The following is a 26,739-nucleotide window of genomic DNA, read 5'->3' as shown; positions in this document are numbered from 1 at the left end:
TTTGTTGTTGGATGAACTTTTACTTCAAAAACATTACATATTGAACATGCGTTATCATTTTCTTCAACAAAATAACATAAATTTTATACTCATACTAAAAAATGACAAAAACAACATACAAAATGTATATCATGTAAAACTGTAGTATGTAGAAAATATAGTGACTCACTTTGATCTTTGGTTAGCAATTTTCTAGTAATGCTACAATATTTAATACATGTACACATTTGCCAGTCGCAGCATTAGGCACGCTTGCTAATTAGCCACATAAAGGAGCTAAGCTTTTTTTTTTTTTTTGCATAGCAGCTTGAAGTGCAATGAAGAAAAATACCAAGAATTTAGCATGGTCTGGTCTGTGGAGCACTATAACACAGTGATCTCGCTGGGCGGCAGCGTGAGCTGCTTCTGGCGCGATGACATCATATTCTCCACCTGCATGGCGACCACTCGACACAGCTCCAGCCCCTACGCAAAAACACCGGCGGCGGCGTTTGGACAAATACCTCCGCAAGACTTTTTCATCTTGTTCATACCTGCTCGAGTTGCAGCTGGATGAGCCGCTGTGTGTCCGTGTCACCCAGGACCAGGTCCACGTACGGGTAGCTGGCCCCGGCAGAGGGCCTCTGCGTGCGGCTGGATTGCACCTCGGACAGAGGGACCACTGCCATCACGTCCTGCGGCGGACAAACGGCACAACGTTGGAGATAGTACTCTCTGGATTGGATTGAAAATTCAGCCCCTGAAAAAAAAGGCTCAAGAATCCACTCCAGAAAACACTTGGAAAGTTTGGGGAAAAAAAGGAAGTCAGCCATTTTGGTTCCCAGCGGCCACTTGATGCTCCTTTTGTCCATAAATAAACTTGCTAGCATGCTTTGGACGTGTTCTCACATGTGTGCTTTTGTGCAGGAAGTGGAGACCGTTTTGATTGACAGCAACGATGCAGGGGGCGTAGAAGGAGGTAGAGCTGCTGCTGTGGATGTAGAAGAAGGACGAGCCAAACATGGGGAACGCGCTCACCAGTCCTACACACACACACACACACACACGGATTAGGCCCTCATTGCATATGCCTAATAAGGGGCACGCCAACCCCATCGGGACATCATCAAGATTCATTTGGCTGCTCGGACAGCCAACTTTTATTCAAGCGTTGGAACAGCGCTAAATGATTTCCCCAGAGCTCCGAATCAAATATTGCTCAGCTGGAGTCCGACTGCTCAAGTTTGTATCAAGTTTCCTTGTGGCACTCGGCGCACTCGTGACTTTTTGTTCATTGAATTCCATTTCAAGATCTCACCCATGAACTGTGCTCGGGCCTGGTGCGGGCTGAGGGTCTGGACCTGCTGCATGTGCTGCGTCGCCATGGCAACCCACTGCTGCGGTGGCTGCTTTTTGAAAAGCGGCGCCGCGATGTACTCCGACAGCTCGTGTCTGCGAAAGACACGTACATCTTCTCACTCGCACAACTCCAGTTTTTTTTTCCCTTAAGTCGGCACGCTTCTCTGCTCCACTGACGCTTCCACCATGAAAGAGCGACAGATAAGAGGACCCGCGAGTCGTGCGACTGATGCCGAACCTGTCAACAAGTCTGTCCTTGCATGCTTGTTGAACGCCGTCAGTGGCAAAACCGGGGGAAAACACCAAAAGTGTTGGAACGCCTCAAGATCCATGATTGATCGACATATCAGTTGTTGCTAGGCGGATTTGAAGCACCAAATCAGATGACAGTGACTCACATGCTCGGGATGAAGACGTTGTCTTTGGCTCTGTGCTGCAAGGCGGCGAGCTTGGAAATCTGCTGGAACTGTTGATCGCTAACTTTTCCTGACGGCAGAACATTCAGGAGACCTTTGCGGTAGTCCGGAAGGATCTAGTGACACCAGCAAAGAACACGTATTTTGAGTTTTTCAGCAAAACTATGACGAGCGTATTGTCGTTACCCGTGCGCATGCGCTGTACCTGGTTGTAGTGCATGGTGACGTAGAGCTCGTTGTCAAATTTGAGCGGCTGCGTCCAGACCACGCGTCGGAACCAGAAGCTGTAGTTGTTGTCCACCAGCTCGGCTTGGGTGGCCGCGTCCAGGATGTACTCATGTTTGCTGAGCGGACGCACGTTCTGACCTGACCGGGCAAGTGACATTTTTTTTAAGAATAGCGCATGCCGTAAGCGGTTCCGGACCAGTTGAGTTCAGAAGGCGGAAACCCGCTGAGACGGTCCAAGCCACCACATTGGGCAAGGTAGGTGCTATTTTATTTGGTTACATTTCATAGATAATGTCAGCTAACACCAGGAAACACATTTTGCGGGTTATCGGGTCACAGCGCCCTCTACTGGTATTGTGGCCAATGCTGTACAAAAAGGGCTTTTTTTCTGTTTGTTCACACCGGACTCTGTTCAAATGAAGCGAACTTTGCGGCAGTTCTTCAAACGCACCTCCGTCGGTGACCAAAAAGATGGCGTACTCCTGGATGGCCTCCAACCTGAGCAGGCCCATCTCGTAGCACAGCTCCTCCATCACCTCCAGGGAAACGGAACACGTTTTGATCTTCACGTGGCGTTCCAGGCCTCCCGGAAAGAGGAACAGCTGACGCTTGGAGCTTCTGCCAGCCTGAGGGCGTCCAAACCAACGTCAGAGCGCGCCAGCGGAGCAAACGTGCGGACGACCTTTTACCATCATGGCTTTCAGCTCCATGTTGTTGGGTGGGACGCAGCGGCCGCCGTATTGGAACGTTTTGTCCAGGTTCTGTTGGCACGCCTTGGCCATCCCTGAAACGTATTGGGACAGCTCATTGCTTTGACCGCTCGTTGTTCTGACTCTCACGGGGTCGTCGTTGCCATACCCTGATACTGCACCCCGGCGCCCAGGGAGGCCTGCGTCAGGTATTTGAGCAGGAAGGGCTTGAGCACGGCCGAGCAGCGAGTGAACGCCGTCAGGATGTAGAGCAACCTCCACCCTCGCTGGCAGCTCTCACTACAAACACACGGCCAAATCTGGGTTTTGACTCGTGCATGTTGATTGTGTGGCGTGCGACGGAAAACTCACGCTTTGGAGCTGCTGTTGGCTGTGATTTGTTTGAGCACTTGACAGTAGGCCTCGTCCCTCATCATGGTGAACTCTCCGACCAACTGAACACACACACACACACCTGGAAGTCATAAGGTGTACCTATTGTAGTGTCCGGTGATGGCGCACATACCTTAAGGAAGGTGCTGACCACTTCCTGCTCCGTCAGCCCCTTTAACGGCGCATCCCCCATGAAGCGCATCACCGCTACACAATGGACACAAGTTGATTTTCCTCCAAATTGCAATAAGGCTATTTTTTTTGTGTAAGATGTAATTAGATGACGCACAGAGGAAAAGGTCCGCCGCCACTCGGTTCATGGCCGGATCGGTGAGCTCGATGAGGGACTCGCTCAGGGGAATCTGGAGACAACACGCAAGAGGCATTGGCAAAAAAAAAAAAAGACAGGAAACAAATGTTATTCATGAAGAACCTTGGAGAACTTGATCATTTCCTCAGGCTCCCTAGAGACTCGGCTCTTGTTCCTATTCTTCAAAGAGTCCCTGAAAGCAGGATCAAAACACACTTTTTTCTTGATTATTTAGTTTACTGAACAAGATGAGTTTGTAGCTGTTCATTTTGAATCTATCACAAGATACATTGAGAACGAATTACCCGCTCCCAGAGACGGCCTGTCTGAAATACTTCCTGGCAAACTCCAGCATGTCGTATTGACTGTCCTGCAGCGTCGTCTCGTCCACGTCTCCGTCCAAGCCATCCGGAGAAAGCCTCTGAGCAAAACAAAGATGGTCCACATGGTGGCGAATTGATTCAGTGACAATGTGGCTCTCATTTGTGAAAAGTTTTGGAAATTTGCGGTGGTTAAAAATCAACTAAAAACGGATCAAATCCAAAGGTCAAGCCCAAAATCGTCATTTGTGTGGCGTGTCCTCGCACCTCGATGGTCTGATCTATCTCGTGTGCGGCCGCGGCAGACGCCACGGCGACGGCCACGGCCGACGAGCCGGCGAACCGCTCCGCCCCGCCTCGGGGTTCTGCCTTGCGGTCCAATGGAAGGGACAGGAAGTCGGGAGGCGCCACGGGGTGGACGCACTCGGACGGAAAGGCGCCGGAACGACCAAACACGGCGCCAAACTTCCAACCTGACAAAGGTGGAGTGAAAGAGGTTCGTGAATGGAAAGGCAACATTGAGAAGTTGCTCATCAGCGCTCACCAAAGTCCTGCGTGTCCTTCTTGAGCTCCTCCAAGAAGACCACCTTCTTCCTCACCACACAGCCATAACTGTAACCTACACACACGCAGCCAGCCATGAAGCGCGCGCACATGCTGGGCTCGTCCGCCACCGACCCACCTTTTTCCAGGCCGTCCAGAACCTGCAGCCGGACCACGTCGCCCTTGTGCAAGTTGAGCAGGTGTCGCCGCTCGGCCACAAAGTTGCGCTCGGCGATGACGTACCGGGAGTCCTTCTTGATCTGGCCGATGAAGTCGTCCACCAGCCGCTTCACCTGCGGCGCCTTGGCCGAGAACATGATCAGCTTCTCCTTGCTCAGGTTGAACTCCAGCATGTTCTCCGAGGGGATGCTCACAAACAGGATGTCGGCAAAACTGAGACAGGGGGACAGTTTGGAGTCGCCAGAACGTCGTCATTGACGCATACGGACGTCAAAGTTGTATTTGATCTTTGACGTCTCTATGCGTCAATGGCAGTGAATGAGAAAAAAAGGTTTTTGTATCGGCGTGGCCATTTGCTGCGGCATCCGTACGTGTACGCTCGCAGAACTCGGAAGTAGTCTGGAGCTGCGGCGCTGCTCTTCACCGTCTTCAGCAGCTTGATGCCGCCTTGCCACACCGACAGCACCTGCACGCCCGTTCCCACGCTTCCCTGCACGTAGAAAAAGCGGCCGCTCTACATACTGTACGTCTATGTATCGATGTTTCTTTTGGTTTTGTTTCCCCCCCAGGCACCCTCACCGATGCCGGGAAGAGTCGGGAGAAGTAGATTTCCCAGGTGTCCGTGGCGGCCGCGACGATGCGTTTCTTCACGTGGTCCTCCACCGGATCCGTGTTGGGTTGCACCCCGTGTTCATCTGTGAGTCACACGCACACATGCGCGCCGAGTATCAGGAGTGTGTTAAAGCGTGTGTAAAAGTGGCGTGGGAAGAAGAGAGAGACTACCAAAGAGAGCTTTCATCCGCTGCCTTTCATCGCGGCGGATGCGGACGCACGCCTCTGACAGGGTGTCGTTGACGATCTGCGGAGGAGCGCGCAAATTAAGCGCGCCGCTTTTCATCTGCCGCATCGGCGACAAAGCGGTGACGACAAGCCGCGGGAAAAGAAAGAAAGAAAGAAAATGTAAAAAAAAAAAAAAAACAGCCGAAAGGAGCGCATCAAAGGATATTTGGAGATGCTTTGATGAGCTTAGTGGCAAATCGCAATCACAACGGCCGTGAGTCAAAGGAGTCCATTTCTTGAGTGTCTTTGAGCGTTGCATTTTAAAAGTGTCAGGACGGTCCTTTGAACATGACTGAGGGTCTACTCGGGTCTTTGAGTGTCGGCTCATTTAGGCAGCGTGTCTTTGAGTGCCATGTCACAACATCAAAGGAGTGAATGTCACGTTTTCAAAGTGTCTGAGTATCACGACGGACCTTTGAACACGACTGGGCATCTACTCGGGTCTTTGAGTGTCAGGTCATTTGGGCAACGTGTCTTTGAGTGCCATGTCACAACATCAAAGGAGTGAATGTCGCGAGTGTCTTTGAGTGTCACGTTTTCAAAGTTTCTGAGTATCACGACGGACCTTTGAACACGACTGGGCATCTACTCGGGTCTTTGAGTGTCAGGTCATTTGGGCAACGTGTCTTTGAGTGCCATGTCACAAGGGTTGCTTCGGCCACATCAAAGGAGTCAAGTTGAGTGTCGCGACGGACTGACTGAGAGTCTACTCGGCTCATTGAGTGTTGGGTAATTTAGGTAACATTGTCTTTGAGTGCCATGTTGCCCCTCACCTGTTTGAAAATGAGGTCCAGCACCAGCGGATTGTTGAAGCTGTCCTTGGGATAGAAGACCTGCCGAGAAGAGATTCACTCAACGTACCGTGTGGTCACACAGTCCAAACAAATGAAGGCTTAGGCACCTCTTTCCTCAGGTAGAGTTTCCATGGAACGTTGGTGTAGGTGTAGTGTTCCCGATTGGCGTTCCGGTGCAGTTTGGTCTGGATGCTCTCCGATTCCACCGGAAGCTCTCGAGAAACTGCGGTAGGTCCAAATTCACGTGAGTCATGTGACCGGGAGTGTTTGCGTGAGGCGTGGTCAAGGGTATGAGGACCTGACGGCGGGACCGGCACCGGACGACAAGGCGCTCTGCTCTTTGTGTTGTCGGTGGGCTGGGAAGTGGTCTTGGGAACGGCAGATGCAGAGGGGGGCGGGGCCACAGACCGCTTGAGCTAAAAGTACAGCGAGCGTCATTAAGTACCGCTGTCTTTGAGTGTTGACTTTTGCTAAGGTGTCGAAGCCTCTTGGAGTGGTTGAGATTGAGTGTCTTTGAGTGGCAAATTTGACTACAACTGTCATTCAGCGGTGAGTTTTGAAGACCACTAAGAAAGCCTCTTTGAGTGAGTTTTTAATGCCACCAAGAGTGCTATGACTGTAACAGTTTTTTTTTTCATGAATATACAAATATTACAAATTATACAGACCTTCCTGTTTGTTTTCAGACAAGGTCATTGCATAAAAACAAAATGAAATTTTATGTATATATAGGTGAGTAATTGTCTCAATGTTGCAACACACCAGATTCAGATCATTAGGAACGTCTACATAAGCTGGATAACAATTGTGATCATTTGAATCAGGTGTGTTGCAACAGGGCGACACACAAAACATGCAGGACACCGACGGACGGGACCGGTCCGCCACGCCACGCCACGCCACGACAGGAATTACCCACCTCTGTTTTAAAGTAAGTGTTTTGAATATTACTAAATGTCTTTGTGTGTGTGTCGGCACGAGCACCTGCGGATCAGGACGGTTGTCCATCTGTGGTTTTAAGATCTGCAAAGCTTCATCGCGAGGCGTTTGCTTCTTCTTAAATGTACCCTCTGGTCTCCTATATGAGAAATATACCACAATTATACACGCGTGCCCTGACCTCACAGTGCCTTCTATGATCATTTCATGACTATAATTAAAAAATAATAATGTTGCGACCTTTTTCCGGGGGCAGATGGCTCCATCGGGGGAGGTGGCGAGTTGTACCGCCTGATAATTTCTGGAATAAAAAAAAAAATCATATTGATTAGATATTATTCGAAAATGGATACTTAAGAATATTTAAGTTTAATAATATAAAAGTTTGACCTTGAATATCCTGACTAGGCACGATCTGATCAGAAATCTGAGCAGAGTACTTCACCACTTCGCCAGCAGGGGGGGCAAGAGACGTGGCCACGGGGGCTACTCACGCACGCGCGCACAAACAAACACGCACAAATCAAAGTTGACAAAAATAGACGTGAGAGAGGCCAACGTGTGATTCTTACCAAACGTTTTGGCCGGTTTGTCATGATTGATGGGAATTCCAGGAGCTTTCCTCCGAGGACCGCTGTCCCTTTTCACGTCATGAGACGCAGCCTGAGGTTTCAAATGGACTCATTAGTGCAAATATTGGATTCATAATGATTGCAAAGTTGTTAGCAAAAATAGAACTTTGATTACTATTCAACAAAGAAAGGTGCCATGTAATGAGAATCAATTGCAATCTGAGTGTCATTGAATTTTTTTGAACATGGCTAATTCTCTTTGAGTATTTGTTTGTCTCTGAGTATCTTCATGCGGTAACCTGTGGCGGTGAAGTGTTCCCGCTGCTGTCATTTTGACCGTCGGCCGTCCGAGGGTCCGGCTCGGACGTGGGAGGGTACGAGCGGGACGGCGGGTCGGCGTAGGGAGACGCTGTGAAGTTGGCGTACGGGCTGGGCGGGATGTTGGCGTACGGACTCGGCGGGATGTCGGCGGCGTACGGGCTGGGGGGGTGCTGGAGCAGGGGACTGGAGGGGGGGCTCATGATGGGCGAGGTCGGGGGGCTCGACACGGGGGCCGCAAAGGGAAGTGACATCACGCCGCCAACGGGAAGCACACGAACAGCTGCCGAACACACAAACATCATTTGTGTCCCTCACATGATTTACAATGTGCGGTGTTTCTTTTTTGGGTCTGACCGCCAGGTGGAGGCGGGGGGCCGCCTGAAGGGCCTTGCTCTTGCCACCCAACTCCTCCGCGGCCCTTCAACCTGCTCAATAGCAGCGCGGCCGAGTCCACGTCCTGTCAGGGACCGCAAAGATAAGTTACAGCCAGTCTCTGCTAAGGGAAGGAAAATGCAAGACAAATGCCAGCAAATCAAATCAAATAAATACGGTCTAGTAAAATGACATTGCGTTGAAACTGCTAGATTAAAAATAATCATGACAAAAATAAGTAAAGATATGACAAATAACCAAAAAGAAAGAATAAATTGTGCCGATATCTAGACGGGTTGGTTGATGGGTAGCTGGGAAAACATCAGGTTTGTTTGAAAATGATGTTCTTCGCTTTGACGTGAAAGAATGAGCCCAGCGAGCCGGGGTAAAAGGGAAAATGTCTTGAGCACCGTTTGTCAGATATGCTTTCAAATCCGTCAGCTGTGAAGCGGGCCGGGCGGGGCGGTCGGACGGTCGGTCGGTCGGTCGGGGCGACAGCGCTGAGCGGAGGCCAAATCCTACCGCTGGATTGTGGTGAATAAAACATGCTGGCTTATACTTGAGGGAAAGCTTTGGAAAAGGCCAGGGCAATAAATAATAAAGAAGACTAAAACGCAAGTGCTGTATGTGGAGTTGAGATGTTGAGACACTACACTGGCCCCGCACGTGAACTCGGTGGATGACGCTAACCTTTCTCGCGTACGCTACAAAAACATAGACGATTAGTCACTGACGCTAACCAACAAACAATTACTAACTGAATTAACCCACCACAAACAGCCAACAAACCCAGTTAAACAAAAGACTTGGTCATTGACCAAGCGCTAATGACTATCATGCTAAATAACAAAGCTAACTGACCAACTAAACAAGCTAACTCGTTTGTATGTCGTAATCAAACAAGCTAACTAGTTTCTACGTAATCATGTTAACTGGTTACCCCCAAAAAGCCATTTGTACGTAATTCTAATCGCTAATAAAAGAATCTGCCCAAAGGAGTTTGCATGTAATCAAGCTAACGTAACGGAAGAACCAATGTAGCGCCGTATTGCTTTCCATCTTCAATCAAAGCATTCGTGCGTCACAAATGAGTCAAGTAGCGTGCGTGCGTGGGTGCGTGCGTGCGTGCGTGCGGCAAGTGTCAGTTCCCGCCCGGTAAGCTGATCCGCTGCCACCGTCGCCCGGCCAGCTTCGTGAAATCACCGTGACCATCTGGTGCCCGCGCCGCTTGCGCTAACCGGGTAACGCAATCTCGCTCTGTCCGACACATCTGATACGCGTCCATTCCTGTCGCCTGCTTCCGATAGCGAGTGAAAGACGGAAGCCGCGATGAAGTTCCGCATTTTTTGGCGCGGATGGAACTTACTGCGCTCCCGTCGGACAGCACCGGGTCAAACAGGCTATCCAGGAAGTGATCCATTCCTGGATGAAGCTCCAGGTCTAAGGAGAACATACCTGCTTGGGTCACACAACAGTTGTGTGTGTGTGTGTGTGTGTGTGTGTGTGTGCCTACCCTGGCCAATGATGGCCGACGGCATGAATCCGTCATTGGTGTCAAAGCCGCCACCCAGCAGACTTCTACAAAATCAAGTCAGACAATGTCAGGAAGACTACACTGCATACTTGGCTAACTAAGCGTCTGTCCGTCTCTTACATGCTAGCATTGGCCCGCACGCGTCCCGGTTCCTGAGCGGAGATGATAAAGTAGCTGCTGTGCTTGGGGAACCGGGCAGGCAACTCCAGGTCGGACATCAGGTCCAGGACGTAGTCTGAGCCCTCCAGCTCCACCCGTTGCGCCGGCTCCTTGAGTAGCACGGACCAGCCCTGACGGCCTTCCGTCACGCCCCTGAAAACACTCGCCGGGCTCAATGTTTCACAACGCTGACCATGTTGGGTTTTTTTTTCTTCTTACCTGTGTTGCAAGATGTCTTTGGCCATGTTCTCGCCTGTGGTCCAAGAGTGCACCGGACACAGGACGGACACGCCTGGAGGAGCGCACACGTTGAGCCCAGTAACAAAACTCATTTGGATGCTGCGGCGTTGCGGCCCGGTACCATCCAAGCAGTGCACGTGGAGGAGGGTGTGCGCCCTCTTGCGGTTGGCCGTCCACTCCAGCAGACAGGGCGGGTAGGTGCGCGGGTAGCCGTCCCCGCCGTGCATGGCCTGCAGCAGAGCGTGCTGACACACCGAGTCGTAGCCCTCCAGCCCGTAGTCCGACACAAACCTGAGAGCCCAGAACGTGGCTCAACACGTGGCATGAAAGTCGGGTGCATGGGTTAGTCCGACTTACTTGAGCAGGTGCTTGGCCAGCCTGGGAGAAGGCGGGAAAGCGGACAGACACGAGGACATGAGGAGCCAACCGCGCTCGCAATTCAGCACGTTGGGATTCCTCCAAACCTGCAAGCGGGTCGACAAAAGGCACGCCGTGACTTCCGAGGCGATGATGCCAAACCGTTGCATTAGCGCTCCGTCGGCACCTGATTGGCCACTTGAGCAAAGATCTCGTCCCGGAGCTCGGCGTTGGCGAGCCCTCTCTGGATGATGTAATTCCCAAAGAGGTTCTCCTGAGCTCCGTTCAGCTCCGGGTCGCCCATGAAACGTAGAATCTGACACATGATGTACAAACTTGAATGCTTTCTTAGCTAGTAAAGGAGGTGCGAGCCAGAAAGTTAGCACAGTCAAACTAGTTGAGAGTTGCTTCTTTTGTTTGTGGTATTTGTTAGCTAGTTTGGCAAGCAGTCCGTTAGCCCAGTTACATAAAACTGCTTGGTTATTACGTTACGAATTGGGAAGGTCAAACTGCTTCATTCAAATGACAGTTAAGACATTTTTGGTGATCGTGAACCCGGTGGCTGCCAACCCAGTTCATATCTTTGACGTCTATAAAGGAGTTAACTTGTAAATGGTTTTCTATTTGTTTTGCTGCATTTGTGTGTGTTGAATGGGGTGCAGTACCAGAAGAAAGATATTGAGGGCTCCTTTCTTCAAGTTCTGATCCAGTCGGGTCAGGGAGTTGTCCAAAGGGGCCGTCAGCATCCCAAAGGATGGCTCCTAAAAAGCCGCGCGCGACCTTTAAACACAGCTTTGTGCGTGTGCGCCAGTGCGTGTGTGCGTTCACCCTAAATATGGCGCGGACGTAATGAGTCATGAGGTAGTTGTTGATGTCCAGGGGCAAGGTCAGCTGGGGTTCAACCTGAACTTTGGGAGCCTGGACCAACGCCAGGCAGTCTGAGTGCAGCTCGGTGCCACCTGCAAACAGGCACGCACGCACACACGCTCACACACGTGTTTATTTATAGGCCCGTCCCGTGCGCACCTGAAGCCACCTGAAGCAGCGCCGCCAACTCAACGGGGATGGGCAGCACCGTCACGTTTACCACTTCTCGGTTGAGGCGGTCCTACACACACACACACACATTTTTGTCTCCGCATGTGACCATCCTGTTCCTCGCTCACCTCCTCAGCCTTCCTCGCTGGCTCCACCACCGTCTGATGAAACGACAACATAATGAAAATGTCAAATGAATGAGCTCATTCCTCATAATTCCACTTTGTTTTTTCATGGCTGTTTTATTTTCGCTTGGCACAATTTTGCAGGTTCTAAAAAGGGAAGTTTTTGGCAATTTTTCTGAACTAAAGTTAAAACTGCACTTTTGAGTTCCATGTAGGTTTTTAATTTATTTTTGTAGTCAATTACATAATTACATTTTAAAATATTTGTTAAACACAATGTAAATGGAAGCACAGTTTTGCTTCGTAAAAAAATCCAAATATTTAGATTTTTTTTCAATGAAATAATTCATGAAATGATGATTATTATGATACTGTCCACGACACGTACCCTCAAGTAGCGCTGCCGATTGACGACGATTCGCATCGTGGCGCGAAACTTGACGAGACATTTCCTCCTGCGACTAAACTTCTTTCTGTGGCGAAAACCAATCAACTGTCAGATGTTGCATTTTTGCAGAAAGCCGCGCGACGTTCGCTCGCTCGCTCGCCTGACGACGTAGCCTTTGCATCGGGCCTGCAGCAGCGTCATGCAGCGGCGGAACTCCACAAAGTTCTTGCGGATCAAGTACATGCGCACGTATCTCTGCAGCGTGAGGGCGGCGATGTTGCGCACGCGCTCGCGCTTGCCCTCCAGCAGCCGGTGGAGATCCTCCTTCAGGAAGATCTGCGCGTGCACACGCAAGCATTTCAGCGGCTCCCTCCACGTGCGTGCGGGCGAGCGGGCGGACCTTGGTGACTCCCAGCTGGTAGGAGCCGACCTTGACGGGTCCCAGTTTCCTCAGCATGATGACGCAGTTTTCTCCGTCGGGCGTAGGCGCGTCTTTCAAGCAGAGCAGCGCTTTGTACCTGCGTGTGCACAAACTCTTCATTCTCAAGCTTCTAAAAACATTCAAATGCTTCATTGGAGCTTAACAATCGTAAGCCCAACAGAAAATCCACAAATTGATCTCCAAGGTGGAATCGAATTCGTTCACCGCCATTGACGGCTCGAGTCGTTAAAGCTCCATTTCAACTGTTCAAAAGTTAGAAGTCATTTAAGCTCTTGTCCGGTGAGACAAATGTGTACATCTGACTTTCATGTCAGCCATGAAGCTGATCCCATGTCACGTCAAGGTGATGTCTCACCTGCTTAGGAAGCTGTGAAAAGTCCATCTGACGGGATAGCCCTCCTTGCGTATGCGGACGGTGTCCATGATTCCTGAGTAGCGCAGCTGCGCGCTCACCAGCTCCAAGTCAAACGTTGCCGCTTCCTAAACGGCCGCAAAAAGTGAGTTCTTCTGCTCCGGAAAGGTAGCGCGGCCAGCGTTAGCTACCTTCCGCTGGTTTGGTTTGATGCAACGCACAAAATACGGGCGACACCTTGGAAGAAAAAAAAAGCGGTGAATGGAGCCGCTGTAACTTTTACCCACGTTCTCTTCTACCTCTCCATCTTCTCCAGCAGCTCCTGCAAGCTGCTCTGGAACTTGGCGCCGACCGTGCCGGGCTGGAAGCGGCGAGCGGCGCTGCTGCGCCGAGCGTTGGAGCGATTCTGCCACGTTTCCTCGGAATGCTTCAGGAAGAGCTCGGACACCATCTGGAGGCACGCGCACGCAGAACGCAGGTGAGCACTGAGCTCGCCCACACGCAGATGACTGAAAAGTAGTCCAAGTCTGACTCCGTTTTTGCTGCGGATGAAAAGGTCCAGGACATCTTGGCGCACCGTGTCAAAGTTCTTGTCCAGAAACTTGGTCACCTAAGACCCAAAACATGAGACCACTTTTGAACGAGTCACAACTACTTGACACTCATTTGTCCGAACTTTGGATGTCTTCCCGCTTTTACCTGGTAGGTGACTTTGCCAGCGTAGTGCTTGAGGGTGAACTCGGGCAACGGCATCTTGGGCTTGGCATACAGGGGGTCGTTGCCGTGGTGATAGTGGCACTTCTGCAGGAAGGTGTGGTCTGTGGCCTGATGGATGGACGGGAGAGCAGGTGAGCGGCGGCCATCTTGGTGGCCATCTTGGTGGCCATCTTGGCGGCCATGTTGGCCGCCATCATGGCCGCCGTCTTGGCCGCCATCTCGGCCGCCAATGGCGTTCAAGGCTCACCTGAGGGAAGCCGCACTGGTCGTCAAGTACGCGAAGTATCCCGTGAGGCTTTGCCGCGATCAGGTCCAGGCAGGCTCGGTCTTGGCCGAAGGGCTGGTGCCGCCACTCGATCTGCTCACGCATGTACTCCTCCTACGGGCCAGATCTCAGATCTCTTGTTTTTTTTGTGTGTGTGATTTGCGGACGGGCTTGGTATAAAAAAAAAACAAGGTTTTTCCCTGACCTGCTCCTGCTGGATGGTGACTTTGTTAAAGAAGAACTGCAAAGTTTCGTTGGCGTAGTTGATGCACAGCTGCTCAAAACTGTTCACCTGGAGATCCTGCAGAAGTTTTATTGAAACAGTGCGACCTTCGATGTCAGTGGTAGTTATAACTAATACACGGTAAAAGAAAAAAAGGTGACCTCGAATCCATAAATGTCCAGGATGGAGATGGAGAGCGCCTCGTTGCGAGGGTACACCCGTCCGTTGATACGCTCCGTCAGCCAGTTGAAGAGCAGCGCGTAGAGGATCTTGGCAACGGCGTCTCTACGAGACACGAACACGCGCAACAGGGTTGCTATGGAAACAAGAGAACCTGGTTGCTATGGCAACAAGAGGGCATCTGTAAAGATAAGCCCCCCCCCCACACCTCCAAACCTCTCCGAACACCCCCGAACGCTCGTCTTTACATCCTTTGTCCTTACTTGCCCCCTTTCAAGGACGGCAAGAAAATCTCAGCAAGGTTTCCCACAGCAATAATCAAGTTTTATGCCGAGCAGTTCGATTCCATTTTCCTTATTCAAGTTTGAATTGCCATCATTTTTAATCAAACATATAGCAAGTATGATTCAGAGAGTTTGTAACATGTCAGAAAATCGGCAAAAAAGTCTCCATTGTCGTTTTCCAAAGTGCAAGCAAAAGTTGGATTTGGATTCAGCACAAAAAATCGTTTGGCTTTCAGGACGACGGGAATCGAAATTTACTGCGGAGAAGCTGAAATTGGCAGCATTTGGACAAATTTCATTTTAAAAAAAGATCTAAATGATGATCAAAAATAATTGTCGATTAATAAACGATTCGTTTTCGATTATTCAATTAATTGCTACACCTCTAATATGTAGAGCGCCAAGGTGTATTTTGAGGCCACACTTCTGGCAGCTAAAAAAAAATATTTTTGCTGGTTTCTTGTGACCACTAAATGGTGAAATATGAAATCATAAAAAAAAGGATAAATCCATCAAATGGACCTGAACTGACCTGGCATCCACGGCACTTTCCACTGTGAGCGGTGTGGATATTTTTTCCCTCGCTGTGTCCTGCAAAGGCAACACACTGCACATCAAGCCTTTTCATGAAGCTTGCGTGTCATTGGCGTGTCATTGGCATGTGGCGCTCACCATGACTTTGATGGTGACACACTTCTGCAGGCCTTCAGGCGACACCTGCAGCAGCTCGGCGACCACTCGTATCTCCTGAGTGCTCACCACCACCGCCGCCGCCGCCTCTTGACCGCCTCCGGCCTACAGGGGGCATCATCGAAGAGTGTCGTTAGCGACGGTGGCGCAACGTAAGGAGCGCGGGCCACATACGGCACATTGTCTTCTTGAATTCGGCCCATGGAGCATTTCCATGATTAAGAGTGCAATTCTGTTTTTTTCTCAGAATTGATTGATCAAAATGGGATGATTCATTTTGATAATGATTTTTGATAATCTCATCCAGTAGTTAGTTTCAACATTGTTTTCTAAAAAAAAATAATTAAATGAACAATTCTATATTTTTAGTTATTTAAAAAAATAATTGACTAATTATGACCCAATTCATGATTGAAACACATTATTTTAGTATTTAAAATGTGAAATATTTTAAACCAACATTCTTACAATATTAAATAATTAAGAAAAATATATAAATATATATGTAAAATAAAAAAAATAAAGTATATTGCCGTCAACCTGCTGCGACTGGAAGTAGACGTTGCCGAGGTGGAGGATGGAGGAGAGGAGGCGGTACATGTCCTTTTGCTCCTCAGCACTGAAGCGCAGGATGTCCATGGAGCTTAGCAGGCGGCGGAAGTCCTCCCCGTCGTCCTTGCCTGCGATTTTGCAGTCGCCTCCCTGCGCTCGTGGGCACACGCGGCCCTTAAAAAGCGCCGCTCCAAAAGCCCAACTCGACTGGCGCAGTGGCATTCATCAATTACATCAAACAGAGTGAAAGGTCACCCAAGCCACATTTACATTTGCGCCCGTTCATTCATCAACGTCCAGAGGACAAATGTCACCTTGGAAGCGAGATGACAAGTCATTTGTGAACCCCAAAATTGATTGGCCCCACGCTCCGTGCACGTACCTGGTTGAGATAATAGTAGGTCTCGGCATCTTGCAGATACAGTGAGCGTTTCTCGTGCGAAGGAAGCCCTGCCAGCATCTCGTAGAAGATGTGGTAGTTTCGCTCCGATTTGGCCTGAACGCAAGGAAATTTTTTTTTAAATTAAATCGGAATACATACATGGATGGATGGATGGATGGATGGATGGATGGATGGATGGATGGATGGATGGATGGATGGATGGATGGATGGATGCCATTGATGGACATGTTTGATGGGCATCAGGATTAAAGCCACACAGCATCATGTTTGACACCTCACACTGACTGACTCATGAATCTCCTCTTTCTCACACTCTGACTCACTTGTAAGAAGATGCCATGTGTGTGTATGTGTGTGTGTGTGTGTGTGTGTCCAGTTTACCTGAAAGACAATGCGAGACTTCTCCAACAGGTACTGAGATGTTATGGCACCGCTGATTAGGCCCCTGATTAATTAAGTTAGAGTGGACACACACACACACACACACACACACACAGTTGAGAGTTAAGTAACAAGCGGTGCATGTGTAATGTGTTTGCGTCGTCTTTGGCTAGGTCAGCTTGTCGGCTAAGTGTGTTAATGCCACACGTCACAGAGTGTTCGATTCTCTGCGTGTGTGCTATCGTTATCGCAGTGGGCGCTACGCTACTGCTTACATAAGAACCACACCAAGGAGGTAAAAAAATAAAATAAAAAAAACATTTCGTTAGTGACAGCGTCATTTGTAACTGTTACAAAAGAATGACAACAGGCTTGCTAATTTTTTTTCTCATTTATCCAAATTGCGCGACTCCAAATAGCAACTATGCTAATAGGCCAATTATTTTCTCATAGAAGTGTCAAGAAAGAGAGTTTACATACTATTATTTCAAATATGCTAAAAAGCAGCTAAATGCTAACTTGGCGGAGGAACGCTTGAATGAGCTGAACAATTTGAAATTGAAATGCTTTGAATAGCTTAAGAAATGTGGTACAAATTCGACAATTTCTGCATAAATTGTGGAAAGATTTTTGAAGTTGTCACAGTTTCACAAAACATTTAGCGATGTCGAGAAATATGCGAGGATTTTGCCATCGTTTGCTCAGCACTCACTCCTCCATGCAGAGCTGGGTGAATTTGCCAAAGCGTGACGAGTTGTCGTTGCGCACCGTTTTGGCGTTGCCAAAGGACTCCAAAAGGGGCGTGGCTTCCAAAATCTAAGAATACGTAAATACACACATTACCACGGCCCCCCCCCCCCCAGCAGGCTCGACGACACAATAGCTTACCTGGATCTGACGCCACACAGTCAAGACGAAGGAAATCGACCATAGCGTTAGCTAACATTTTGGTTCCGTTCACAGTTCATGAAGAAAAAAAAAAAAATGGCGGGCGTACCTGTTGCGCCACGTTGCGCTTGTGATGTATGGCTGTCAAGTAACGCAGGATCAGTTTAGTGGCTTCCGTCTTCCCAGAGCCGCTTTCTCCACTGCAAACAAATCATGCACAATTGGGAGAATTTGCATCACGTTAAAAAAAAAGAAAAACAATGCAAACTCAGTACCTGATCACGATACACTGGTCGTCTTTGGCATCCATCATGTTGGTGTAGGCGAGATTAGCAATGGCAAAAATATGACTGCAACACAGACACACATTTTACTATCACGCGCTAGTTCAATGAACGCTCGATGATACCTCTAAGCTAGCAAAATGGACTCTTAAGTGTAGCATTAGCTAGTAAACTTCAATAACCTAAACTAGCAGGTTGGACTTTTTCCAAATATAATACATAAAATAACAGGATGGACTGAAGTAGCCACTAAGCTAACAAGATGGCTTCTTAGTACGTTAGCCATCAGACTATGGAGGTAAACTCGCCGTTGAACAAAATGAGAGTCTTACGGAGGGTTGTCGCTCAGGCCGTGGCCTTCGTATTGCAGTACCATGTCTGTGCCGTAAATGTTGAGCAACTTGTAGGGGTTGACGGAGACCAGGATGCTGCCGATGTACGTCTTTTGAAAGAAAATATACAAGTGTCTTTGGAATGGGATGTGTGCCTTTTGAGCTACTACGTTCACATACTTACATAAATGAGCTCCTGGTCGTAGCGTTTCTTCAGGTTCATCAGGACGGTGGTCTCATTCAGTTCGCTGAAATTAAACGGGTAGGATCTCGACAATGTCTTGGGTCAACACTCAGATATTTGACTTGTGAGGCTTACGGCATCTGCGTCAAGTCCTCCATGCCCTCAGCCCAGCGCTTGACCCTGTGGCCGGTCGTTGGCATGCTTAAGATAGAGTAGATCTAAAAAATAAGAATAACAGTGGTGTGTAACTAGGCTGAAGGATCTGGTCATCATGGTCCAAATTTGAGATGATTCTCTGTGAACTACCTTGTCATACCAGCTCTGCCCAGGATCCCTCTCTCGGACAGGAGTCCAGTCTGGATCCTGAAGCTGTTCGTTCTCGACGTTGGCCGTGGGTAAATAGCTGTCCAACACACCGGTCTCTCTATACATGGACCACTTGGCCAGATGCTGGACCGTGCCGTGAGGTAAAACTCTTTCAGCAGCCCACACGTCCTCCCCTGTTTCACCGCCGCCTCTGGCATTCCGGGCCCAGTGGCCTGAGTGCGGCCCATAGGGTGGGACTGCAGCGTAACGATTATCCGTGCCGTATAGCGCCGGTGGGGGCCTGTACGAAGCGTAGCGAAGCTGCTGGTTTTGAATGGCATTGGCCAGGTTGGGATTGTGGAAGCGTCTCGTCAGGATGGAGCCGTCCGGCAACCTACGGGACAAATGTGGCTCAAGTTGAATTTTTCCTGACCTGATCTCTTGTGGTTTCCTTCCTCACCTGTAACGGATGCCACGCAGTTCGTCGCTCTTCAGGGCGGAAGAGAGGTTTGGACTGTCGGGTTTCGGTGCTCCAGTGAACACTGAGTTTTGAGGGAGATGAAAGAGATCGGAAGAACGAAGGGCCATGTTCTTCCTCAGAGCAGCGGTGAGGTTTGGCTGCTGACCAGGGATGACCAGGGAACCATCAGGGAGTTGATACGAAGCATTCCGAAGGTTTTGATTGGCAAGAGCCTAATGGGCGGTAAAAGCAGGAAACCGTTTGCAATTTGTATACCATTTGCAAAATCATCCTTGCAAACAGAGTTAGGATGATGTACTTTTGACAGGTCGGGAGTGAGCGGCTTGCGCGGGTCGATGATGATGGTTCCGTCAGGCAGGATGTACGATACACCCTTGAGGTGAGGGTTTTGAAGGGCAGCGGTCAGGTTTGGGCTCTTTGGTTTTCTTGGGTCAACAATCATGGTTCCATCGGGGAGGGTTAAGGTCGCCCCCTTCAAAGCTGGGTTATTAAGAGCCTGATACGGAGTAAGTTCAAATAAGGTCAAGTTTTACAATTCTGAGAGACCAACTACTTTATCATGTCAATACATTTGCAATCGGCAGTTGACAACAAACCTTTAACAAGTCTGGCGGGATGGGTTTATTGGGGTCTCGAACTCCCTCTGGGAGGTTAAAGGAAGCATTCTTGAGGGTAGGGTTCTGAAGGGCGTTGGCGAGACTCGGAGAGACGGGTTTCCGCGGGTCGATGACGATGGTACCGTCGGGCAGTGTGTAAGATGCCGATTTCAGGTAAGGGTTCTGAAGTGCTGCCGCGAGGTTGGGGGATTTTGGTTTTTTCGGGTCAATGACGATAGTACCGTCAGGCAGTGAGTAGGAAGCTTCACGTAAGGCGGGGTTCTTTAGGGCCTTAGCGAGGTCTGGTGAAACAGGTGCCTGTATGCCAAGACACGGATTGTCAAAGGCAGAAACAATGTGTATTCAAGTCATTCATTCTAGTCACAAATCATACGTTACTTGGTTTTTAGGGTCTATAATTGTGCCATCGGGTAGAGTGTATGAAGCTGTCCTGAGATCCTGGTTCTGAAGCGCCCTGGCAAGGTTAGGGGACATGGGTTTCAGGGGAATTCGCGGGTCCTGCATAGGGCAAAATTGACAGTGACACTACTTGATGAAAAGCACTTGCTTATACAGGCTGTCTAGAAAAAAATCCTGAAGGGCCACAAGAGACATGATCAATTATGTTTGGAAGATGCTGTTTTGAACTGTTTGAACATTTTCAAAGGCGCAGGAAAAAGTAGACAAGACTAGGGAGAGAAGACCATTAAATCATTTTAGACCATTAAGTAACTAACAAATTAGACAAGAATCTTTGTCAATAAACACGCGCCAACTGTAAATAAAAATGTTATACAGTATATAAGTAATGGCCAGCCAAAAAGTATGTAGCCTATATATTTTTGGGACAGCCTGTTTATGAACAGAAGTTGCTTTAATACCCACCCTGATAACTGATCCATCAGGCAAAATGTACGAAGCTCCCCGGATTTGCTGGTTTTGCAAGGCTTGACCGAGCTGCGGTGAGGAACGTGGTTCCGCATAGGGTGACAATAAGGTTCCGTCTGCCAGCCTGTACGATGCCCCCATTAACTGGGGATTGTGTATGGCACTTGCCAGCATTGGTGAAGAAGGTGGTGGAGGTTTGTAGGGGGATCTGAGTTGCAAAGGAGTCTGATAGGTTACTTGGCGGAGGTTTGGGTTTTGCTGCAGCGCGCTGTGAAGCTCGGGGCTGACGGGAGCGTAAGGGTTATGGCGTTGCATCATCGGGGATCTTAAAGACGTAACGCTCTGGAAGTCGCCACGGTTCTGTAAAGCGTCATACAGCAGCGGTGCCGGGCCAGGCTCGGATATGTAATCGTACCCGGTAACATACGTCTGTCCGTATGGCGAGTGGAGATGCGGCGTGGGATAGGAAGCCACACCACTGAGTGCTTGACCATATCTCATAGCTCCAGAAAGCAGTGGAGACGAATGCCCAGACGGGGCTGCGTAGGGCGACTGTGGCCTTTGAAGGGGAGAAGCATAGGAAGCATCTCTGAGAGCCTGGTTTTGCAGCGCTCTGGAAACCAATGGGGAGGAAGGGGCCATAGGCTGTTCATAGGGAGATAACGGTCTTGGTAGAGGTGAAGCATAGGATGCCTCTCTCAGTGCCTGGTTTTGTAGCGCTGTAGAAACTATAGGGGAGGAAGGGGCCATGGGCTGCTCATAAGGAGATAGTGGCCTTTGCAGAGGAGAGGCATAAGATGCGTCTCTTAGTACCTGGTTTTGCAGGGCTCTGGACACCATTGGGGACGAGGGGGCAATAGGCTGCTCGTAAGGAGATAGTGGCCTCTGCAAAGGAGAAATGTAGGACGCGTCTCTCACCGCTTGATTCTGCAGCGCTCCGGACAAAAGCGGAGAAGAAGGGATCGCTGGTGACCCGCGGGGAGCCAATGGGGAAAGGTAGGAGGCATCTCGAAGTGCCTGGTTTTGCATTGCAGCAGAGAGCAAAGGGGATGAAAGAAGATTTGGTTCAGCGTATTGGGCTGACATTCTGTCCATGTCGGCTCGGGGGCCAAAAGGGGAAGAGAAAGAAGCCTGGCGAATGGCTTGATTTTGATAGGCACGAGACAGCATTGGCGAAGCAGGGGTAGCGACTGGATCGGTGAAAGGATCCACGTAGGTCGAGGTGTACAGGTCCGGTGGCTGGACGCCGTGGGCAGGCAAGAGGGGACTGGACATGCGAGAGTGTCGAGGAGAGCCACGTGGAGATGCGGGATGCGAAATGTGCTTCGGTGAGGGTGAAGCTATCCTCCTCAAGGTCGTTTGGGCGACAAGTGGACGCCCCCGGGCTACAGGACGCGGCGGAAAACGCCCAGACTCCCGCCTCACAAGGGGCGCACGGTGTATCATGTGAGGTGACTGAAAAGGAGAAGACTGATGAGAAGAGTCTATAGTGAGTACAGATGATCTATTGCTTCTTATAGAGCCGGCATGGAATGGACGCACATTCTGGGTGGGCGGGGGTACTGGACGCCCTCTAAGACCCATAGGTGAAGGTCTGACAGTTCCCAAGGGAACATTTCCACCCATCTTGCGTCTGGTTAGTGGTGTGGGATCCCTCAGTAGCCGAGTCGAGCGACGGGAGAGAGTCGGGGACGCCGATCGAGGCGCTTCGTGGGATAAACCTCTATGAGATTGAATAGGAGATTGTCTTCTGCTATGTTGAGGAGAGAGGACGGGAGATATAGGATCTGGAGATGATTGTCCTGTCAACCTCCTCCCTCCAAACGGACTACCGGCAGGAGCAGGTGATGCGGGTGGACTTCGCATCCTTATTGATGCACGTGGGGAAGCGGGAGGAGAATGCTGTATCATTGAGGTCCTCGGTGACGGTGGAGGACTTCGCTGAATGAAGGAAGCGTGAGGGGAAAAAGACGGTGAGGGTACCCGAGCCAAGTGGGACTGAGGTTGCATTCTGGGATGAGCCAGGGAGGAGGCCACGGGAGAGGGCGGATGCGAGATTCGTTGTGAAATGACAGAGGGGGGTCTTTGGGCATTTATACTATTCCTCATGGCTGGATGTGGGGAGGGGATTTGTCTTGGTGGCAAGATCGGTGAGGCTACCATAGGATTGGGGTGATGTGGTACCTGAGGTGGAGGGATCACAACCGAGCGTCGGGATGGACTGGGAGACTGTGGCATGCGGCGGGCAGGAAGTGGGGACATACTTGCTTGCTTGATAATCATGGCAGTTGGCGTGGGAACTGATGGAAGGCCATAACCCTGCTGGGGTACCATCTGGGGATGGGGTGATGTCATCTGTTGCAACATCATCTGTTCTTCCGGTGACATCATTGCATGGGAACTCATCATTTGTGACGACATCATCGGCTGCTGCGACGTCAGCTGCTCATCTGATGACATCATTGATTGGGGAATCATCATTTGTGAGGACATCGCTGATTGCTGTGACATGGCTATTTGCTCCTCTGGTGTCATCACTGATTGGGAAATAATCATCGGATGCGACATCCCTTGTTGCGGCAACATCCCTTGCTGTGGGGTTAACATGTGTTGTGGGGACATGACTTGGTGTGGGAGAAATTGGGGTACCATACTTTGCTCCGCTAACATTTGCTGCTGCGGTGACATCGCTGGCATTAGCCGCTGAGAGGACATAATCATTTGTTCTTGCGGGGACATCATTTGCTGCTGTAACATCATGTCAGTTAAATGTCCCGGTGCGAGAGGTATCTGGTCTTCGTACTGGATATCGGACATATCTTCAAATTCTGGATCAGGCGGAAGATTGGGTGGAGGTGGAAGTGGTACCTCGAGCCGTTCTTTTCCAAAAAGGCGCACTTGAGGTCTGGGAACTCTGAATGTCTCGCCCCCCTGAAGCCCCCCAGTTTCAACCCCATACTGATCCAGCTCATCTACGTACTGCTCCCCATAGTGACCCTGTATGTCTATTATTTGCCCCCCAGAGACCTGTTGGCCCCCTTGTGGAAAACCAACCATCTGCTGAGGGTTGAAGTCTTGGTAGGGCACACCCACAACATCATGATAGTTTGGTAGAACTTCCCCGTGCATTCCCAAAGCTGCCGCATGGACGTTATTGTAATATGCTTGCCTGCTGTCATAATAATCAGCTGGTCCATTTTCATCGTAATATACCTGAGCCTGATGAAGTCCGTACACTGGATCTTCACCCATTGGCGCATAGTAGTCTAAACCAACTTCGTTGTACATGGGCATGGCTTGTTGTTGCTGGTAGCCATATACCGCTGCTTCCTGGTTGCTGTAGTACCCTTGGGCAACCAGATGGGGGTCATAGTAGACCCCTGTGTCCTCATCATAAAGACCTTGCGCATAATATTCCGCACCGGGGTCGTAGATGCCCTCATCTTCGTAGTACCCCAAGTCCTGGTAGTCTGCCCCTGCTTCGTAGGGATCTTGGTCCCCAAACGCTATCTCGTCACCGTAACCGTCATAGCCATAATCCGGATGTCCGTGACCATTTTGGTCGTACCCGTGGGGGTCTTCCCACTGCTCGTAGCCGTGGTTGCGGTAGCCGCGGAGATGTCGTCGTCGGCCGTGTCCCTCCAAGTAATGCTCCTCCTCCGCTTGCCTTCGCATCTTGTTGAACACGAAACGGTCGTTTAGCCATCTGGCTGCCGCGGCAACCCGACCTAGCACCGTACTCCGACCCTTCAATCCTCCGGTGGAGCCAGCCTTCTTCTTGCCAAACAAGCCCTTGAAGAAGCCGCTCTTCTGAGACGAGTTGCCCCCTCCACCCAGGCGCAGCAGCATGTAGGTGGGCTTCTTTCCATCGCCTGCTGCCTTCTCCTTGGCCTCCTTCTTTCTCTTCTTGCTGGCTTTGAACCTCATCATGAAGCGAGAGGTGTTTTTCAGCATTGACTTGCGGCGCTTCTTCTTGGCCAGTCGGTTGCGTCTCTTGCCCAGGCCGAGGAACAGGCGCGAGGTGCTCTTGAGCTTCTTCCGGCTGTTTCGCCGCCGCTTGAAGCCTGAAAACTTCATGAACATCCGGGACATGTTCTTGAGACCTTTTTTCGGGATTTCCCGAACGGGAACGGGAGCGGCCTCCTCGCTCTTCTTGCCTTTCTTCTTTGGATCGGCATCGGACCTCCCATCTTTATGGCGGTGGTGGTGGCCCTCCTTGGATATCTTTTTGGGTTCCTCGTCCTCCTCGTCATCTTCATCCTCCTCGTCTTCTTCTGAGTCTTGGCCACCTCTCCTTCGCCTTCCTGTTGGCGCAGTCCTACGTCCTCCACGCCCCCGGCCCCGCCTGTCATCCTCCTCCTCTTCTTCACTCAACTCCTCATCATCCTCTTCCTCTTCATCATCCAGGAGCTCTTCCTCCTCCTCTTCCTCCTCCTCCTCCTCCTCTTCTGATTCCACTTTCTTTCCCTTCCCTTTGTCTTTCCCTCCTTTCTTCTCCTCCTTTCCTTTCTTGTCTTTCCCTTTCTTGTCATCCTTACCTCCTTTTTTGTCACTCTTCCCTCCCTTCTTGTCCTCTTTCATTGCTTTCTTGTCCTCCTTGGCGGCTTTCTTGTCCTCCTTTCCTCCTTTCTTGACATCTTTCCCTTTCTTTTCTTCCTCTTTGTTTTTCTCCGGCTCGGCCTTGCCGCCCTTCTTTTTGTCGTCCTTCTTGGGGTCTTTCTTGCCAGGCATTTTTGTAAGCAGTTAGCTAGCGGCGCTCCACCATGGCAGGCCTCCAAATTCTGGAAGACATTTTAACGCAGACATGGGGTTGACTTTTAAGCGTGAAGAATAGAAGCTGATATGTTCAGAAGAGTGAAACCAAATGCTCCGGAGTCTGACCTTTAAGAGAGTTTGGATACGCCTTGGTGGATTTGTGCTGCGCCAGGGCCCGTCCGCCTTGCTAGAGCTCCAAACTGTCGGAACGCGGTCCCCATCAATCCTGGTGAAAAACACGCAGATATGGAGACATTCCACAAGTATTCCGACAACCTTAAAAAAATTTAGAAAGAAACCACCGAGACGTGACCTTCAGTTTTTTCGGCTCTCGTGAAAAAGCGCCTGGGTGGTCGAGATTGAATTGATTGAAAATAATTTGCGCACCATTTTTTGCATAATCAAGTAGATGATGGATGATTTTTTTTTTCTTTTCAAATTTCCCAGGACCTATGTTTTGGAGCATATGAACTACATTTTATCGAGGTCTCCCAAGGCCTGTCACTACCACTGGATAAACTCTGATATCAGGGCAAGAGGACAAACACCTCCCATAAATCTCAATCTGGCAACCCAGACACACACACACACACACGCACACACGCACACACTGATAGCAGGTTGTAGTCACCTCTCCACTCAACGTGGTGGCCGGGAGCTTGGCGCTATTCCAGCGTTTTTTTTTGTCTGGAGGCAGCTCGGTAGAAAAACAAAACATACAAAGCAAAAGTGTTTGGGATGTTCTCTTCTTCTAGCCTAGTCCATCTTCCGTCCCTGTGACTGTTCTCGGCATGCCTCCGATCGGCGTTTCTTGCGGCGGCCGGCGCAAGGAGTCTTCATTTGTCATCCGGCTCTACAGGTGAAACCCGAGCGAGCGGCGGAGGGGGCGGGCCATAAATAATACAGAAGGTTGACAGAGACGACACGACAGGCAGAGAGGAAGGATGAGACTTGCTCAAGATAAAGCGCAAAGCCTGTTTTCTTCAGGTGACATCAGCGCATGGTGCTCTCTTCCACGCTTTTGACAAAAGACCCCAAGAATCAAGAATTACAGCACACCTTCTGTTAATTGCCACTTTAGCCCGGGTTGTTAGCAGCATGTGTTTTTGCTCGTGCAAAAATAAATAAAATAACTCAAATAAAAAATGAACATAAATCAAGAAATAAAAAAATAGATAAATAAATAAAATAAATTAATAACACGAATATATAAATAAATAAATAACTGGTGGCCTATTCATTTTTAAGGATACTATTTATTTAAAGTGTTTTGGGATTATAGTTTGGAGTTTGAGGATTTCTTATTCAGGGCGGCACGGTGGCTGACGTCTCACAGTGCAGAGGCTGTGGGTTCAAATCTGGCTCCAGCTTTCCTGTGTGGACTTTGTATGTTCTCCCCATGGCTGCGTCCATCCATCCATCCATCCAGTTTCCTTTAAA

General features: G+C 49.8%; 1 protein-coding gene across 1 annotated transcript; it reads right to left on the bottom strand.

Moving 5' to 3' along the window:
• Positions 1-23: 23 nt before the first annotated feature.
• myo15ab (myosin XVAb) lies at positions 24-25,310 on the bottom strand. Its single transcript, XM_037249098.1, has 69 exons — positions 20,542-25,310; positions 20,056-20,175; positions 19,657-19,974; positions 19,359-19,556; positions 19,040-19,272; positions 18,580-18,973; positions 18,409-18,491; positions 18,274-18,337; positions 18,090-18,199; positions 17,749-17,823; positions 17,583-17,673; positions 17,474-17,479; positions 17,298-17,401; positions 16,586-16,649; positions 16,184-16,297; positions 15,783-15,951; positions 15,232-15,347; positions 15,092-15,150; positions 14,257-14,380; positions 14,078-14,173; positions 13,855-13,986; positions 13,590-13,715; positions 13,423-13,500; positions 13,190-13,341; positions 13,082-13,127; positions 12,894-13,018; positions 12,497-12,614; positions 12,257-12,432; positions 12,097-12,181; positions 11,712-11,744; positions 11,572-11,653; positions 11,374-11,504; positions 11,211-11,306; positions 10,733-10,861; positions 10,546-10,652; positions 10,310-10,479; positions 10,168-10,240; positions 9,910-10,101; positions 9,769-9,833; positions 9,622-9,695; positions 8,238-8,340; positions 7,862-8,163; positions 7,563-7,653; positions 7,381-7,476; positions 7,231-7,291; positions 7,036-7,129; positions 6,350-6,467; positions 6,159-6,274; positions 6,031-6,090; positions 5,201-5,276; positions 4,997-5,112; positions 4,789-4,907; positions 4,377-4,630; positions 4,239-4,313; positions 3,962-4,167; positions 3,680-3,795; positions 3,498-3,567; positions 3,354-3,426; positions 3,198-3,271; positions 3,044-3,126; positions 2,841-2,971; positions 2,672-2,766; positions 2,434-2,608; positions 1,960-2,120; positions 1,737-1,870; positions 1,298-1,431; positions 889-1,022; positions 534-674; positions 24-465 (listed from the first exon to the last, which is right to left on the bottom strand). Exons 1-69 carry the CDS (start codon positions 25,273-25,275, stop codon positions 364-366), a joined length of 12,972 nt encoding a protein of 4,323 aa, XP_037104993.1. The 5' UTR covers positions 25,276-25,310; the 3' UTR covers positions 24-363.
• Between the last annotated feature and the right edge of the window lie 1,429 nt (positions 25,311-26,739).

The sequence above is a fragment of the Syngnathus acus genome, chromosome 1 (genome assembly GCF_901709675.1).
Source record: "Syngnathus acus chromosome 1, fSynAcu1.2, whole genome shotgun sequence".
In the NCBI taxonomy this organism is placed as follows: domain Eukaryota; kingdom Metazoa; phylum Chordata; class Actinopteri; order Syngnathiformes; family Syngnathidae; genus Syngnathus; species Syngnathus acus.
Note: the sequence above shows the minus strand (reverse complement) of the source record. Positions and strands in the feature narration are given on the sequence as shown.